The 18,251-nt window shown below is 42.1% G+C and overlaps 1 protein-coding gene across 3 annotated transcripts in view; it reads right to left on the bottom strand.

The window, feature by feature from the left end:
- The window catches only part of LOC121535791 (large neutral amino acids transporter small subunit 3), a 33,373-nt gene extending 16,960 nt beyond the window's left edge, over positions 1–16,413 (bottom strand). The window contains exons 1-6 of one of the 3 annotated variants that reach the window (XM_041843086.2): positions 16,202–16,413; positions 15,711–15,827; positions 3,309–3,469; positions 2,414–2,597; positions 2,143–2,198; positions 1,909–1,985 (exon numbers count right to left, since the gene is read on the bottom strand). In XM_041843086.2, coding sequence (XP_041699020.2) covers positions 1,909–1,985; positions 2,143–2,198; positions 2,414–2,597; positions 3,309–3,462 — 471 coding nt within the window. In that variant the 5' untranslated portion in view covers positions 3,463–3,469; positions 15,711–15,827; positions 16,202–16,413. Of the gene's footprint in view, positions 1–1,908; positions 1,986–2,142; positions 2,199–2,413; positions 2,598–3,308; positions 3,470–15,685; positions 15,828–16,201 lie in introns of all 3 variants that reach the window. The other 2 variants (XM_041843085.2, XM_041843084.2) reach the window with 2 other exon arrangements.
- Between the last annotated feature and the right edge of the window lie 1,838 nt (positions 16,414–18,251).

An 18,251-nucleotide genomic window follows, 5' to 3' on the forward strand; every position in this document is an offset into this window, starting at 1 on the left:
GACGAGGCGTGTCGACAGCCCAGTGATCTGATTGGGCGACGGACGTGTGCCAGAATTTAGAGCCAGGAGCAGAACAGCATGTGCCGTGGACACTCTGAATGGCCAACACACACACCCACAATCAATCACATTTATACGCAGAGAAAAACACAAATAATGTATATATTATGTAAAGTATACATCCTCCCAAAACACCAACAGACATCCATATACCGTAATATAGTGTATAATAGCAATAGCTACAGTATACCTTATATACACTGAGTGTACAAAACATAAGGAACACCTTCCTAATATTAAGTTGTACCCCCTTTTGCCCTCAGAACAGCCTCAATTCATTGGGCATGGACTCTACAAGGTGTTGAAAAGGTTCCACAGGGATGCTGGCCAATGTTGACTCCAATGCTTCCCACAGTTGTGTCAAGTTGGCTGGATGTCCTTTGGGTGGTGGATCATTCTTGATACTCACGGGAAACTGTTGAGCGTGAAAAACCCAGCAGCGTTGCAGTTCTTGACACAAACCGGTACGCCTGGCACCTACTACCATAGACTGTTCAAAGGCACTTAAATATTTTGTCTTCCCCATTCACCCTCTGAATGGCACACATACACAATCCATGTCTCAATTGTCTCAAGGCTTACAAATCCTTCTTGAACCTGTCTCCTCCCCTTCATCTACACGGACTGAAGTTGATTTAACAGGTGACATCAATAAGGGATCATAGCTTTCACCTGGATTCACCTGGTCAGTCTTAATGTTTTGTACACTCAGTATATAGTTAGTTATATCCATATAATCTATTTCTATGGTTATAATAACTAACATATGTATGTTTCAGAGGAGGCTGGTCAGAATCAGAATCACCTTTATTCGCCAAGTACATTTACACATACTCAGAATTGTACTTGGTGATATGGTGAAGCTAGTGATAGACAACATTTAGAGACAGAATACAGACAGCGGAGTTTAAATAAAGTTTACATACATTATATACAACTAGGTAGAGTGAGCATAGAGCTATAAGAGAATGAGCAGATATACACATATACAGTGGGTATACGGTTGATATACAGTGGTTATACGGTTGATATACAGTGGGTATACGGTTGATATACAGTGGGTATGCGGTTGATACACAGTGGGTATACGGTTGATATACAGTGGGTATACGGTTGATATACAGTGGTTATACGGTTGATATACAGTGGGTATACGGTTGATATACAGTGGGTATACGGTTGATATACAGTGGGTATACGGTTGATATACAGTGGTTATACGGTTGATATACAGTGGGTATACGGTTGATACACAGTGGGTATACGGTTGATACACAGTGGGTATACGGTTGATATACATTGGGTATACGGTTGATATACAGTGGGTGTACGGTTGATATACAGTGGGTATACGGTTGATATACAGTGGATGTACACATTTACAGTATCAGTATGAATTTATCTAAATGCAGAGAGATGAACAGAGTGCAAATGCAGTATAGTGCAGTTATTTTGTGTACAGTTCAGAAATTGCTTAATGCGGGGTGCAGCATAGAGTGCAGTCCTTTAGTCTCTATGGGCCAGATGGCCAGTTGGTGAGGGCCACAGCCAGGGGTAAGAAACTGTTCAGGTGGCGGGAGGTTTTGATCATGAGTGGTGGGAGGAGCTATAGGAGGAGGGGCTCATTGTAATGGCTGGAATGGAATAAATGTACCGGAGTCAAACGTGGTTTCCATATGTTTGATCTTTTTGATACCGTTACATTGATTCCATTCCAGCCATTACAATGAGCCCGTCTCCTATAGCTCCTCCCACCAGCCTCTGGTGTGTTCTGGGAACTTGGTAGCTTTGGATATGCAGTTGTTGTGTCCATGTAGGGGAGAATGATGGTGTGTGTGTGTGTGTTACCGTGAGGGAGGTGAAGGTGAGGCAGATTCCTCCAAAGCCGTTGAAGGAGACTGCGATGAAGATGAGGGCCGAGAGTACTGGAGGAGGAACGGGAGGAGGAGACAAGAGGAAGAGAGCAGAGTTAGTGAGATCTATATGTGCAGTGTAATGTCATAAGCAGATGTTGTGTTTCATGTCATTTTCTGTACATTTAGTGTTCATTTACAGTGACTCACAGTGGCTGAGGATTCTTACCTTCAGGGTTATAGGCAGCTGCAGCTATCATGGCACAAGAGAAAGCAAAACACGCACTGCAAGAGAGAGAGTTGACGATGATGCTGACTGATGACGACAATGATGACGATGGTTGTGAAGATAATGATTATGGTCATGATGATGAAGATGAAGATGATGAAGATGATAATTGTTTAAAAAATAATGATGACAATGCTCATTGATAATTGCGATAATGATGATTGTAATAATAATAATAATGATGATGATGATGATGTATCCCGTCTTTTACCTGCCAAGGAGGCGGAGTGGGCGGGGCCCGTACTTGTCCATCAGGATACCTAGCGGCAGAGTGGCTGCACTCAGCAGGAAGGAGCCAATGGTAAAGCCCAGATTCAACATCTCTTCCTGGTCCACGCAGCTATGCCAGATACCACTTTCCCACGAACTGATGTTACTGAACACTGTCTCATTGTCTGGGAGGGGGGTGGAGAGAGGTGGAGAGAGAGAGGGGGGAGCAGGTGAAGGGTAAGGAGGTGGAGAGAGAGAGGGGGAGCAGGTGAAGGGTAAGGAGGTGGAGAGAGAGAGGGGGGAGCAGGTGAAGGGTAAGGAGGTGGAGAGAGAGAGGGGGGAGCAGGTGAAGGGTAAGGAGGTGGAGAGAGAGAGGGGGGAGCAGGTGAAGGGTAAGGAGGTGGAGAGAGAGAGGGGGAGAAGGAGAAGGGTAAGGAGGTGGAGAGAGAGAGGGGGGAGCAGGTGAAGGGTAAGAAGGGGGACGAGAGAGAGGGGAGTTAAGAACTATACAAGACACAGGGAATCACATATGCTATAGAAATATATATATGGATGTATTCAGTTTGCGAATTCCAACTTCCACTGGAGTTGAATTTTCACTTAGTCATGCATTGATATCAGTGGTAGTTAGGATTCACCCCCCACAGTATCTATGCACAGGTTTATGTATACCTGGGGTTAATTCCATTTCAATTCCAGACAGTTCAGGAAGTACAATGACATTTTCTTCAATGCTTTTCAATTAGGAACATTTTGAATTGGCATTTGGTCTACTTTCTGAAATGACTGGAATTGACCCCAACCCTGAAGTATACAGTATCCCTGTGTATGGAATTGACCCCAAATCTGAAGTATACGGTATCCCTGTGTGAGTGTTACCATGGATGGGGACGTACTTATGCAGAGGTGTGAGTAGAAGCCCTCGTTCTTGAGCATGATGAGTAGCGATCCCCAGCCCAGCAGCACAGCAGAGAACAGCAGGTTCTCTATGACCGCAGTCACCGCCATCCACCAGCGCCTACGATAGGCCTGTGCCAGAGAAGGAGCCATCGCTGCTCTGGGGGGAGAGAGAGAGCGCGAGGAGGGAGAGAGAGCGAGAGGGAGAGAGAGGAAAGAGAGAGAGGGGGAGAGAGAGAGGAGAGAGAAGAGAGAGAGGGGGAGAGAAGGGAGAGAGAGAGAGAGAGAGGGGGAGAGAGAGAGAGTGCGAGAGAGAGGGGGGAGAGAGAGGGGGGAGAGAGAGAGGGGGGGAGAGAGAGAGAGAGAGAGAGAGGGGGAGAGAGAGAGAGGGGGAGAGATAGAGAGAGAGAGGGGGGAGAGAGAGAGATAAGGTGGTAGAAAGAAAAAGACAAGAGGAAGAGGAAGATAGAGGAGAGAGTTTAACATTTAACAATCCTTTATTTTAGAATTAAGTACTGCACACACTCTCCCTACAGAACTTCAATTTTGCATCAGCAACTTCAAAGGTCGACAAAAAAAAAATACATATCAAAGCAAGAAAGGATGTTTTTTTAAGTATGCAGCTACTTTCCTCCTCACTTTCATCTGAGCTCAGAGAGGGACAGAAATACAAATTATCTGTGGGATCCTACTACTGAGAGTGATTCTCTGTGGGATACTAATACTGAGAGTGATTCTCTGTGGGATACTAATACTGACAGTGAGGTTAACCACATGACTGACTCATCATCACTACCATCATGGCAACAACATAACTCTGGTTTCCGGAAGGACGCTGTGCTGAATGGTTTCTCTGCCAATTCTGTTATAATCCCTGAATATGTTGACATTGACTTTCTATAAAACATATAGCTAAGCAAGAGGAGTATCCTAGCAAGTTTCATTAACACCATACTCAGGGTTGGGCGGATTACTTGAAAAATAAGATTGTGGCCAGTAAAAGAGGAAATGGTCATTTGAATGTCTGATCCACCCTTAACATAACAGACTGGTATGATAAAGATTTGAATAGACAGATATAACAGATCCAAGAGAAATCTTATTATTTCATGAGTTGGATGATCAATTGTGCAAATACTCTGAATGTTGACTATTCTAAGTTTGCAAAAACACATAGATCTGTCTGTAAAGTAGTGCTGAGCGATTAACCAAAATGTCGGTTATTTATCGTTTTTTGTCGGTTTCAATTATTTGAAATCCATTTCACTCGTTTATTTTCTGTGAGCTCAATGCGCACATTGCCTGTTTCTCTAGAGATAAATCAGATCAAGCCTGAACTGTGCGATGTAGTAGGGAGTTGTAGTTTCCAACAGGCTAATATTCTACATAGTTTAGTGCAGAAAACCTGGTAATTAACTACAATGACCATAGTCCTTTGTGCGCCTACTTGTCCGGTCTGTGTGTTTCTTTTACGCCTGCTACGTTAGAATGCGTGAATGAGAGCAGTTGCTTTGTGAGGAAGTCTACCTGAAAATACATGATCTAAGTGATTGATAATTGGTATTCAGCAGTCATAAAAGTATGCCTTATTTACTTTGAAGAACTACAAAATAGTGATTTGGTCAGTCAGTATAGGCAGCAGCTAGAGATGAGATGACTCGGAATTAAAAAATAAAGTAATCAAATAATTGTTTTATTATATACGCAACAACTGAAATATTTTATTCAAGTAATGTAAATCAATTATGGTTAATAAGTGATAAGCAGTAATGGGACTTTTATTAATAGTTTTATTCTGTGTTGTTACAGCATTCAACCCACATAATGCATAGTGCATTTAATGTTGTTTTTTAAAAATCGAAACCGAAATCGAAAACCGTGATTATTTTTGGAATAATCTAACTGAAACCGAATTGACCTCAAAAAGCACTAATCGCTCAGCACTACTGCAAAGAAAGAAGGGTAGATTTGAGTGAACTCATTTCCACTGAAACTAGAGGTTTAGCCGAGTAAGCAGCTGATTTGTGCTTGGGAAGTGAACAGGATGGGGCTGTGCTGACTAATCAAAAATGTCCCATATTGCAAAATCCTGATGATAGCTCTCAGTAAATGGGGGTCTGACGTTTTTTGGTTAAAAAAAAGTTTATGTGGAAAGCAACCAAAGAGAGCAAATATTGCAGTTTTGGAGATTTCAAATAGATTAGAAAAAAAGGGAAAAGCTTCCATTCCCACTGAAAGGTGACTTCCAAACTGTGTGGCTCAGCGCAGCTTTCAAAACCATGCCATCTCAGTGTGTTTGAGGCAAACACTTGAAGCCCACATCTTGACATTAGATGATGTAATCCAAAATGTAATCCGCTGCTTTTAAGAATGTAACTGTAATCAGACTACTTCTATTTATAAATGTTCTGGGTTGATTACAGTTACTTCATTTTTTAAATCTGATTACGTAATCCCGGTTACATGTAATCCGTTAGTACCTCATTCTGACCATACAGTAAATGACCAATAACTGCTTGAAGAAAAACAGGGACAGTTTCCCTGTTAGTGTAGGTGGAAAGATCTACCTGTCCTGAGGAGAGAGAGAGGAATAAGGGATTGGTGTAGAGAAGAATTAAAGAGGGACAAAGAGGAAAAAATAGTGGTGAGTAGAGTAGTGACCCTTGAATTGACCTTATTGCTGTTTGTCTGACCTCACACCGTGGACCTATCAGGTATCAGAGAGCAGGGACTGACAGAAGCCGTGCTCAAACACCTCATTTGCACGAACACACACTCTGTTATTTGCACGTGCCTATGGGCTCACACACACGCACACATCCTGACCTAGTGAGGGAGGGTTTAGCCTCGTAAAATGTGACTTGTAAAAATTTTGAAATTCTAGTGAGAAGATTTTCCTCCTGTGTATAACTGACAAATATGCATGTTTGCCTGTGGCCAATAGGCATGACGTCTGTATGCATTAGAAAGTGGCTGTTAGATGTACAGTGGGGGAAAAAAGTATTTAGTCAGCCACCAATTGTGCAAGTTCTCCCACTTAAAAAGATGAGAGAGGCCTGTAATTTTCATCATAGGTACACGTCAACTATAACAGACAAAATGAGAAAAAAAAATCAAGAAAATCACATTGTAGGATTTTTAATGAATTTATTTGCAAATTATGGTGGAAAATAAGTATTTGGTCAATAACAAAAGTTTCTCAATACTTTGTTATATACCCTTTGTTGGCAATAAAAAAGGGTCAAACGTTTTCTGTAAGTCTTCACAAGGTTTTCACACACTGTTGCTGGTATTTTGGCCCATTCCTCCATGCAGATCTCCTCTAGAGCAGTGATGTTTTGGGGCTGTCGCTGGGCAACACAGACTTTCAACTCCCTCCAAAGATTTTCTATGGGGTTGAGATCTGGAGACTGGCTAGGCCACTCCAGGACCTTGAAATGCTTCTTACGAAGCCACTCCTTCGTTGCCCGGGCGGTGTGTTTGGGATCATTGTCATGCTGAAAGACCCAGCCACGTTTCATCTTCAATGCCCTTGCTGATGGAAGGAGGTTTTCACTCAAAATCTCACGATACATGGCCCCATTCATTCTTTCCTTTACACGGATCAGTCGTCCTAGTCCCTTTGCAGAAAAACAACCCCAAAGCATGATGTTTCCACCCCCATGCTTCACAGTAGATATGGTGTTCTTTGGATGCAACTCAGCATTCTTTGTCCTCCAAACACGACGAGTTGAGTTTTTACCAAAAAGTTATATTTTGGTTTCATCTGACCATATGACATTCTCCCAATCCTCTTCTGGATCATCCAAATGCACTCTAGCAAACTTCAGACGGGCCTGGACATGTACTGGCTTAAGCAGGGGGACACGTCTGGCACTGCAGGATTTGAGTCCCTGGCGGCGTAGTGTGTTACTGATGGTAGGCTTTGTTACTTTGGTCCCAGCTCTCTGCAGGTCATTCACTAGGTCCCCCCGTGTGGTTCTGGGATTTTTGCTCACCGTTCTTGTGATCATTTTGACCCCACGGGGTGAGATCTTGCGTGGAGCCCCAGATCGAGGGAGATTATCAGTGGTCTTGTATGTCTTCCATTTCCTAATAATTGCTCCCTCAGTTGATTTCTTCATCATAGGTACATCATAGGTACACGTCAACTATGACAGACAAAATGAAAAAATATTTTCCAGAAATTCACATTGTAGGATTTTTAATGAATTTATTTGCAAATTATGGTGGAAAATAAGTATTTGGTCACCTACAAACAAGCAAGATTTCTGGCTCTCACAGACCTGTAACTTCTTCTTTAAGAGGCTTCTCTGTCCTCCACTCGTTACCTGTATTAATGGCACCTGTTTGAACTTGTTATCAGTATAAAAGACACCTGTCCACAACCTCAAACAGTCACACTCCAAACTCCACTATGGCCAAGACCAAAGAGCTGTCAAAGGACACCAGAAACAAAATTGTAGACCTGCACCAGGCTGGGAAGACTGAATCTGCAATAGGTAAGCAGCTTGGTTTGAAGAAATCAACTGTGGGAGCAATTATTAGGAAATGGAAGACATACAAGACCACTGATAATCTCCCTCAATCTGGGGCTCCACGCAAGATCTCACCCCGTGGGGTCAAAATGATCACAAGAACGGTGAGCAAAAATCCCAGAACCACACGGGGGGACCTAGTGAATGACCTGCAGAGAGCTGGGACCAAAGTAACAAAGCCTACCATCAGTAACACACTACGCCGCCAGGGACTCAAATCCTGCAGTGCCAGACGTGTCCCCCTGCTTAAGCCAGTACATGTCCAGGCCTGTCTGAAGTTTGCTAGAGTGCATTTGGATGATCCAGAAGAGGATTGGGAGAATGTCATATGGTCAGATGAAACCAAAATATAACTTTTTGGTAAAAACTCAACTCGTCGTGTTTGGAGGACAAAGAATGCTGAGTTGTATCCAAAGAACACCATACCTACTGTGAAGCATGGGGGTGGAAACATCATGCTTTGGGGCTGTTTTTCTGCAAAGGGACCAGGGACGACTGATCCGTGTAAAGGAAAGAATGAATGGGGCCATGTATCGTGAGATTTTGAGTGAAAACCTCCTTCCATCAGCAAGGGCATTGAAGATGAAACGTGGCTGGGTCTTTCAGCATGACAATGATCCCAAACACACCGCCCGGGCAACGAAGGAGTGGCTTCGTAAGAAGCATTTCAAGGTCCTGGAGTGGCCTAGCCAGTCTCCAGATCTCAACCCCATAGAAAATCTTTGGAGGGAGTTGAAAGTCCGTGTTGCCCAGCGACAGCCCCAAAACATCACTGCTCTAGAGGAGATTTGCATGGAGGAATGGGCCAAAATACCAGCAACAGTGTGTGAAAACCTTGTGAAGACTTACAGAAAACGTTTGACCTGTGTCATTGCCAACAAAGGGTATATAACAAAGTATTGAGAAACTTTTGTTATTGACCAAATACTTATTTTCCACCATAATTTGCAAATAAATTCATAAAAAATCCTACAATGTGATTTTCTGGAAAAACAATTCTAATTTTGTCTGTCATAGTTGACGTGTACCTATGATGAAAATTACAGGCCTCTCTCATCTTTTTAAGTGGGAGAACTTGCACAATTGGTGGCTGACTAAATACTTTTTTTCCCCACTGTACATATAAGTACAGATAGAACAATGAGACAGATATTTCACTGGATGTATAAATTTGAAGCATCCGCTGGCGTTTCCACTCAGTACCAAATATGGCAGTGAGAGGAAGCCCAGTGGCTGGTAGTGGGAGAAGATGGAATTAGATGGATTTTGGCCGACATTCTGCTAATTTTCTCATCAATTAAACATTTGATCGCAATTCAGTTTTCTGTTCCCAAAACTAGAATATGTTACGAACAGTGTGGACTAAGTTTTGTAGACTTTACCCTTCGCCAAAAAATGTAAAAATGATGTTGTTTAGAAGGAGTGCAAAGGCGAATGGAGTTAATGCACACGCGCACTTCAGAGAGAAGGCATTCACTAACAGAAATATGCAAATGCATGCTAGAGCGTGCCAATAGGATCTCGCTAGCTCGTGCTTGGCTCTGCGCACCTCCTTGCTTGTTCTGCCCACTATGACTCATTTGTTCCCATTTGAAACGACGGGCTGTGGTCTTTCTTGGTTTAGTTATAAAAATCTTTGATATAAGTGTGAAAAATGCCAGTCTATCTGTGACCATGTGTCTAGGTAAAGCAGGTTTGACTGAGGGTCTATTACCTCTCTTGAGCACATGCCTGCAGCCAGACTGGGACTCCTGCCAGCTGGGGACAAAAATAGCTGCAGTGGTCAAAGATCCAGTGACACTTAACTACACTAGTACACTACATGGGAACACATCTATATTGCACAGAATATCTGGTTTTACAATGCCTGGAGAAGTGTTTAAAGGGAAAATTCACCCTTTTTTAACATCAACGTAATCTCCAGCACCACCCCAACATCAACATATGAAAACGGCGGGTTTCTATGTTTTGTAGTCACAAAGATAGAAGATACGTTTTTTCCGATGACATCATCCAGAGACACTGATGACATCATCGGGTGTGAATCATGCGATTTTAACCAATTATGAGCAGGCAAAGGTTCAAATCAAATCTAATCTAATTTTATTGCCCACATGCGCCGAATACAACAGGTGTAGACATTACAGTGAAATGCTTAATACAGCCCTTAACCAACAATGCATTTATTTTTTTATAAAAAAGTAAAATAAAACAATAACAAAAAAGTGTTGAGAAAAAAAGAAGAAGTAAAATAAAATAACAGTAGGGAGCCTATATATACAGGGGGGTGCCAGTGCAGAGTCAATGTGCGGGGGCACCGGCTAGTTGAGGTAATATGTACATGTGGGTTGAGTTAAAGTGACTATGCATAAATAATTAACAGAGTAGCAGCAGCGTAAAAATATGGGGTGGGGGTGGGGGGGGCAGTACAAATAGTCCGGGTAGCCATGATTAGCTGTTCAGGAGTCTTATGGCTTGGGGGTAGAAGATGTTGAGAAGTCTTTTGGACCTAGACTTGGCACTCCGGTACCGCTTGCCGTGCGGTAGCAGAGAGAACAGTCTATGACTAGGGTGGCTGGAGTCTTTGACAATTTTGAGGGCCTTCCTCTGACACCGCCTGGTATAGAGGTCCTGGATGGCAGGAAGCTACTTACTTACTACCACATCTACATGAAATAAGGATTTTGTATCTGGAACGTGCTCATACTGAACCCAAACACGGGAGAGCGTGAGACTTTGACCTCTAACCCTTGACCTCTCTGCTCCTTATGAAACAGAAATGTATGATGGGGTATTGAAAACGACCTTTCTGAACCCTCCAATTTAATTTAGGTGGGTATTAAGTAGACCCGGGCTTAACCCCCTCTCAGTTGAAACTTGTGCCCCCTCAGTTTTAGTTGTATGTCCCTATATAAAAATATACAAAAATGATTGAGTGACAGGTTGGCGCAAAATCTGTATCTCCGTTGCGCTGTGTCAGCACAATGGACAGAGTGTGTAGGGGGGCTATAGAAAGTCACTGGGGTGGTTAGTTATGACTCCTTTCGGTTTCCATAAATAGCGGGAAAAACGCATCTCATCTGTGCTAAGCTAAGTGAATAACGTGATACGCCTCCGCCTGTAATATTTTATTTGGATTTATAGGGGCTGGGTCAATTTTAACATTGAAGCTGATTCACTCAACTCTGCCTCACGCCCCACCACTACAGAGTTTAGTTAGCTTCTTAGCTAGCTTGTAAAAAGCATTAGTGTTATTAGCCTTAGCTAGCTCGAAACAGCTAAATCTGCCACTGCCCCAATGGATATCAGAAGTTGGCTTCGCCAAAGTACCTAAAGAAAGCCAAAAGGAGGAGAACGATGAGCAGCAGCATCAAACCACGAAGCCCAGCAATGATGATGCTGCCGAGCCCCAGCTAGCACCGCGTGCAGGGCCTACCTACCCTTCCACAAGCGCCGCCAGGATAATGTCTCCATAGCCCTCCCACCTCCAACTGTTTCTGACGATCTTGGACAGAGGAGACGGCCAGGTTAGCCTAAAATCCTACCCTAGCCGCAGGTTTTCTGCTTAATTGATTACATGGCTCGAATCTGATCCATAGAAGTGTATTGTGCCATATCACAATGTGTTGCTGTACTCATGGCGGCATGATTTTCCATGTTTGAATTGGGCCTATAGGCCTATTTGTTTGGCAAGACAGCTGTGCATGGCTGCATCTCACTGTAGTAGGCTATGTTTTGGCTTTTTGGATCTCCATTCGCCTTTTGATTACTGCGTTTCTTTACTGTTAATGTAACTAGCCTAAATATAGATTGTGTCATTCCTTTATCAATCTGTATTTTGTTTACTAGGCCTACTTGGTACAGTTGTTTTGTTCTGTTCGCATTCATTCGTTCGCATTCGCAGTTGTGTCGGTATTCTAAGCCAAACTGCTTGTTATTCAGTATTTGCCATCATGAATAACTAGGCTACTACTTTCAGCATTTAATTAGCATTATTTTGGTAAGACAGCTTTGTGTACAGCTGCATTCACAAAGGCTGTTTGTAATAGGTGCATTACACTATCCATCTTCTAGCCTCTATTCATTACCAAAATGGCCTTGCTTTAGTGTGTAGGGCAGTGTCCATTGTGCTGATACAGCGCAGCGGAGATCGGCTACTTTAAAAGCACTTAATCAATGGTCTCGGAGTCTCGGCATTTGAACTTTATGTTTATTGTAGTATAGTGCGATAAGCAGAATCCAATATAATTCCAATGCAAGGACCCACAAAAAATTGTGCCCCTTCACTGATTTCAACTACGCCCCTTGGTCATTTTATCCTGCCGTCGGGTCTGAGGACACCCTCCCCTGTCCATTTTGATTGATCTCTCTCGCCTTACTAGATCTTTCTCCATCTCTTTTCGTCTGTCTGTCTCTCTGATTCTTTGCACCCCGATGCCCCCCAGCAGAACAGATAAAGTTGTATCTCAACCTTGAAAGGGACAAACAGAGGATGCGCCCCCAAATGGCACCCTACTCCCTTTATAGTGCACTATGTAGGGAATAGGGTGCCCATTTGGGACGCATCCAGAGAGAAAGCACCTGCCAGACATGAGTCATGTCCACAATGACTGACTGACTGTCTGTCTGGCTGGTCGTGTTATGATCGCTATGACGACGATCACCAACAGGATGTCACCTCACTTCCAACCATCACTCACATGGAGATGGCAGGTAGCCTAGTGGTTAAGAGCGTTGGGCCAGTAACCAAAAGGTCGCTGGTTTGAATCCCCGAGCTAACTAGGTGAAAAATATGTTGATGTGCCCTTTTGCAAGGCACTTAACCCTAGTCGCCCTAGATAAGAGCGTCTGCTAAATGACTAAACAAAAAACAGGGAGATGTGGCTTGATGGTCATACTTTCAACAGTGCTTGATATGGACTGAAATGGGTGCTGGTACTGTTTATATTAAGTGCTGGTATTCTGTAATTCTTAAGCCAGTATTCTGTAAGAAGTGCTGGTATTCAAGCCACAGAAAATGTGAGGAGCCTGTACATAGTACTGGTGTGTACTGGCCCGATTCAGGCACTGGTCATAAGTCATTTGTTGTTCAGTGTGCTGGTGGAACCAAAGGAAAAAAGGGGGAAATGGTTTGTCAATGAATTATCTTTCCCTTTAGCAGCAAGATGGCACCGACAGACATGGCAGCGCTGCTTCTAGCTCCTAAGCAGTATATATATTTTTTGTGTCCTCCACCCAGTACCCTGCCATGAACTTAAGTCACTGTCACTAGCCGGCTACCCCCCGGTTACTCAACCCTGCATCTTAGAGACTGCTGACCTATGTACATAGACATGGAATCACTGGTCACTTTAATAATGGAACACTGGTCACTTTAATAATGTTTACATACTGTATTCTAGTCAATGCCATCCTATTCAACTATTGCTGTATATATAGTATTCTATTCTACATACTTTACAGATATACTAAATATTCTATCCACATACTGTCCATAATGTCTATACATCCCATCACATACACTACCGGTCAAAAGTTTTAGAACACCTACTCATTCAAGGGGTTTTATTTATTTTTACTATTTTCTACATTGTAGAATAATAGTGAAGACATCAAAACTATGAAATAACACATATGGAATTATGTAGTAACCAAAAAAGTGTTAAACAAATCCAAATATATTTTATATTTGAGATTCTTCAAATAGCCACCCTTAGCCTTGATAACAGCTTTGCACACTCTTGGCATTCTATCAACCAGCTTCACCTGGAATGATTTTCCAACAGTGTTGAAGGAGTTCCCACATATGCTGAGCACTTGTTGGCTGCTTTTCCTTCACTCTGCGGTCCGACTCATCCCAAACCATCTCAATGTGGTTGAGGTCGGGGGATTGTGGACGCCAGGTCATCTTATGCAGCACTCCATCACTCTCCTTCTTGTTAAAATAGCCCTTACACAGCCTGGAGGTGTGTTGGGTCATTGTTCTGTTGAAAAACAAATTATAGTCCCACTAAGCCCAAACCAGATAGGAAGGCGTATCGCTGCAGAATGCTGTGGTAGCCATGCTGGTTAAGTGTGCCTTGAATTCTAAATAAATCACAGACAGTGTCACCAGAAAAGCACCCCCACACCATAACACCTCCTCCTCCATGTTTTTCGGTGGGAAATACACATGCGGAGCTCATCCGTTCACCCACACCGCGTCTCACAAAGACACGGCAGTTGGAACCAGAAATCTCAGATTTGGACTCCAGCCCAAAGGACAAATTTCCACCGGTCTAATGTCCATTGATCGTGTTTCTTGGCCCAAGCAGGTCTCTTCTTATTATTGGTGTCCTTTAGTAGTGGTTTCTTTGCAGCAATTCGACCATGAAGGCCTGATTCACACAGTCCCCTCTGAACGGTTGATGTTGAGATGTGTCTGTGACTTGAACTCTGTGAAGCATTTATTTGGGCTGCAATTTCTGAGGCTGGTAACTCTAATGAACTTATCCTCTTCAGCAGATGTAACTCTGGGTCTTCCATTCCTGTGGCGGTCCTCATGAGAGCCAGTTTCATCATAGCTCTTGTGGTCTTTGTGACTGCACTTGAAGCAGCTTTCAAAGTTCTTGAAATGTTGCGTAATGACTGTCCTTCATGTTTTAAAGTAATGATGGACTGTCGTTTCTCTTTGCTTATTTGAGCTTTTCTTGCCATAATATAGACTTGGTCTTTTACCAAATAGGGCTATCTTCTGTATAGGGCTATCTACCTTGTCACAACACAACTGATTGGCTCAAATGCATTAAGAAGGAAAGAAATTCCACAAATTAACTTTTAACAAGGCACACTTGTTAATTGAAATGTATTCCAGGTGACTACCTCATGAAGCTGTTTGAGAGAATGCCAAGCGTGTGCAAAGCTGTCATCAAGGCAAACGGTGGCTATTTGAAGAATCTCAAATATAAAATATATTTTGATTCGTTTAACACTTTTTTGGTTACTACATTTTATTTCATAGTTTTGATGTCTTCACTATTATTCTACAATGTAGAAAATAGTAAAAATAAATAAAAGCCCTTGAATGAGTAGGTGTTCAAAAACTTTTGACAGGTAGTGTATATATATTTATACTCCGGACTCCGACATTAATTGTCCTAATATTTATAGATTTCTTAATTCCATTATTTTACTTTTAGATCTGTGTGTTTTGTTGAGAATTGTTAGATATCACTGCATTGCTGGAGCTAGGAACACAAGCATTTCAATACACCCGCAATAACATCTGCTAAATATGTGTATGTGACCAATAACATTTTATTTGACTTACAAGAGTTGGAAAGCATCATTCTAAGAAATTCAGCAACTTTTGGAGGACAGTTGATAAAGATCTTCTTTACTGGTAAAAGTAATAATAAAGAAGCACTTTTATCAACTTCCACTGTCCTCCCAAGAGTTGCTGAATTTCCTATTCCTGCTTTAGACACCAGCTAAGGCAGAGAGTAAATACACAACATGTTAACACTGGTACCACCATTCACTGGCCATGTCATGTACAGATCAGTCTACTGACATTAACTAACTGAAGTGTGCCCAGTGAGAAACAGATGACATGCCATAGAATGTTTGCATCACAACCAAGTCTGTGGCCCTGAGAGACCCTGACTGGTTTGAACACAACACTGGGTGCTGTAGGCTGTTGCTGGCATCATTACATGTTGGTTGATTAGTGCTGTTGGCATGGTTACAGGGTGGTTGATTGGTATGGTTACAGGTGGTTGACTACTACTACTAATATGGAGTTTAAATGGAAGGTCACAGATCACTTCCTAAAACCAGAGGTGGTAAAACCGCCCCACCTCTCGATCTCTCTCGGTCACTCACTCTCCCTCTTTCAGCTGTTTCCCCTCGTGCGGCCTGTCGGTGGACGCGTGTGACCCCTCCTCGTGCTCCCCAGTGTGCGCACTGACAGCTGCGTCCAGGTGTCACCGATGGTGCCACCTTTTACGTGCACAGGGCATGGATTACCATATACAAAGTTGACTATAAACAATCTACCGGTCACCCTCCATTATACTATTATTATGACCAAACGACAACTGAAACGTGTCAAGGCCAAATTTGTGATGTATATAATTAGCGCCAAACACAATAGTGTCAACATATCAACTGGCTACACAAAAGGCATGCACATTAATAGGTTAACAAATTAAAGACAATGTAAAAGAAGAATGAAAAAGAATGGCGGGAAAAACAAATATACAAGAGAAGTCTTGTGCCATGTGCGTAAAGTGAAATTCCTCTTCCCACAGCACACAAAAGATCAGCAACATTTCTGAACATGCACAAAAAAGAATATGGTGGAAATTACTTACTTCAGACGCTAATCCCTGAAATAATGATATCTATGGCAAATGGTTTATTTCCCTTTTGTGAAAAAAAGCGGGACTGTTTGTCTGTTGCGAAAACGTTACAGTCAGTCAGTCAGTCACTGTGGGTCTTGTGAAACTTCCCTTTACATTCACTTAGTTCCTCGTCACATCTGTATGGCTTTAAACCCCTCCTCTCGCCCTCTCCTTCCTACGGTTTATATAAATGGAGCCCCCACCCACACACACACACACACGTCGCAACGAGTTACCATTTATAATGCACGCAGCACGCCCAGTTGTCAAAGTGGTATTTTACAGCTGTCAAATATTGAAACCCTGCTCCACTGCGCCACCTTGCTGCGAATATTTTAAAAACACATTAATAGCATAATACGGAGACGAGTAAAAAATAAAATAAATCAGGCCCCAGGCCATAACCAGGATCCAGAGTTTTTCCTGGTGACGTTACATCATCCCAAACTCGCTTTGATTATTTGAATCAGCCGTGTAGTGCTAGGGCAAAAATACAAAAACGTGCACCAACTGTCAAATTAGAAACCACCGAAACATTTAAATTAACAATTTTATTGTTGTTTTCATCCCATAAAGCATTTCCCATTTTCCATAAATGAAATAGCAGTAGTGTGACAGACAGCAATGGTAGGACTTACAATAATTATAAACAAAATACATTCCCACCTTAATTCAGTCTCAAAAAAGAAATCAGAAAAAAAACATTTAAAAAAGTTCCAATAACTCCTCAATGAATCTGTTTATTTCTTTGAAGTCTTTAATTTTTTTATACTTATTTTGCTTAATGTTTCAGATGATGACAGAGAAGACAGAGAGCACTGTCAGAGCGCGAGATGGAAAGAAAAGAGACCTCTTCTCTCAGCATCTCTCCCTCATCCCACTCTTTCTTTTGTAAAGCCACCCTGTCTGACTGCCCCTCTTCTCCTCCCTAATCCCCTTTTCCACTCCTCTCATTCTTACACCTATTAAATGCTTTTACTACATTCAGAAAATACCACCCCCTACTTCTTTACAGGCACGGTAGGGGTACTACAGATGCCACCACGACAATTAATTAATCCAAATTACTGTAATAGTTATATCAATCATAATAATAACAAAAAACAATTTTGCAAATCTGGGGAAAAAAGTAAGCAAATTTGGTGTGTTGTAAATAAAAGACAAAAAATGTGTCTTTTAAACAAACCCACTACTACAGGGGAAGTGGTATTGGTGTCCACATGAGCAGACTACACTACTTTGTACCTTTAGTTCATGGTGTGATGTCACAGTGGCTGTTAAACTATCAAAACACATGGCCAACTAGTAGATTGACTAGTAGAATGGTAGAGTAGCCTAGCTAAAATATGATGCAATTTCTCAGCCTGACAACAATGAGTCATCACGGTTACACAATTCAATACCAGAGATGTTGGAGCCTTCTGGAAAGGCAAGTCTATTGCTTCTAGGTCTACGTGAGGATTGTGACATCATAACTTTAAGGACGCAGTTCCAAGCCGAAATCGTGTGTAGGACATCAGAACGAATCTGGTCACAAAAAAAGATGCCAAGCCTGCACCTAAAATCCATTACTACCCAACCCTGACAGTTCTAGTAAAGACCAACATAGTCAGCATGTTTGAGGGGGATGAGTTTGAGCAAGGCAAAGCACAGAATCTCTAATCTTGATCACATAATGAGTAGTTATTTAGAAAGCAAGGTGATTTGGAGATCAGTGATTCTGAGCAGTCCAACTGCAACGTACCAGTAGTGATGATAAGGAGACAAAGGGTATGATGTCATAAAGAGTAGCCAACCGTCTTTATCAGAACCATACATGGAGGCAACATCCATTCTATATGCAAAGAAGTTAAACATAGAAAAATATCTGACAGAAATTACCAAAAAAAGAAAAGAAAACACGTAATTCAGTGTCGTGATGTATTAATAAATATGAATAGTGCAGTGAAAACGAACGCAAAATCTTTAACTTTTCAAAATTCAGCTTCGCCAGTCCAAAACCCTAAGAAATACACATTAA

This window comes from Coregonus clupeaformis, unplaced genomic scaffold (genome assembly GCF_020615455.1).
Source record: "Coregonus clupeaformis isolate EN_2021a unplaced genomic scaffold, ASM2061545v1 scaf0960, whole genome shotgun sequence".
NCBI classification, from domain to species: Eukaryota; Metazoa; Chordata; class Actinopteri; order Salmoniformes; family Salmonidae; genus Coregonus; species Coregonus clupeaformis.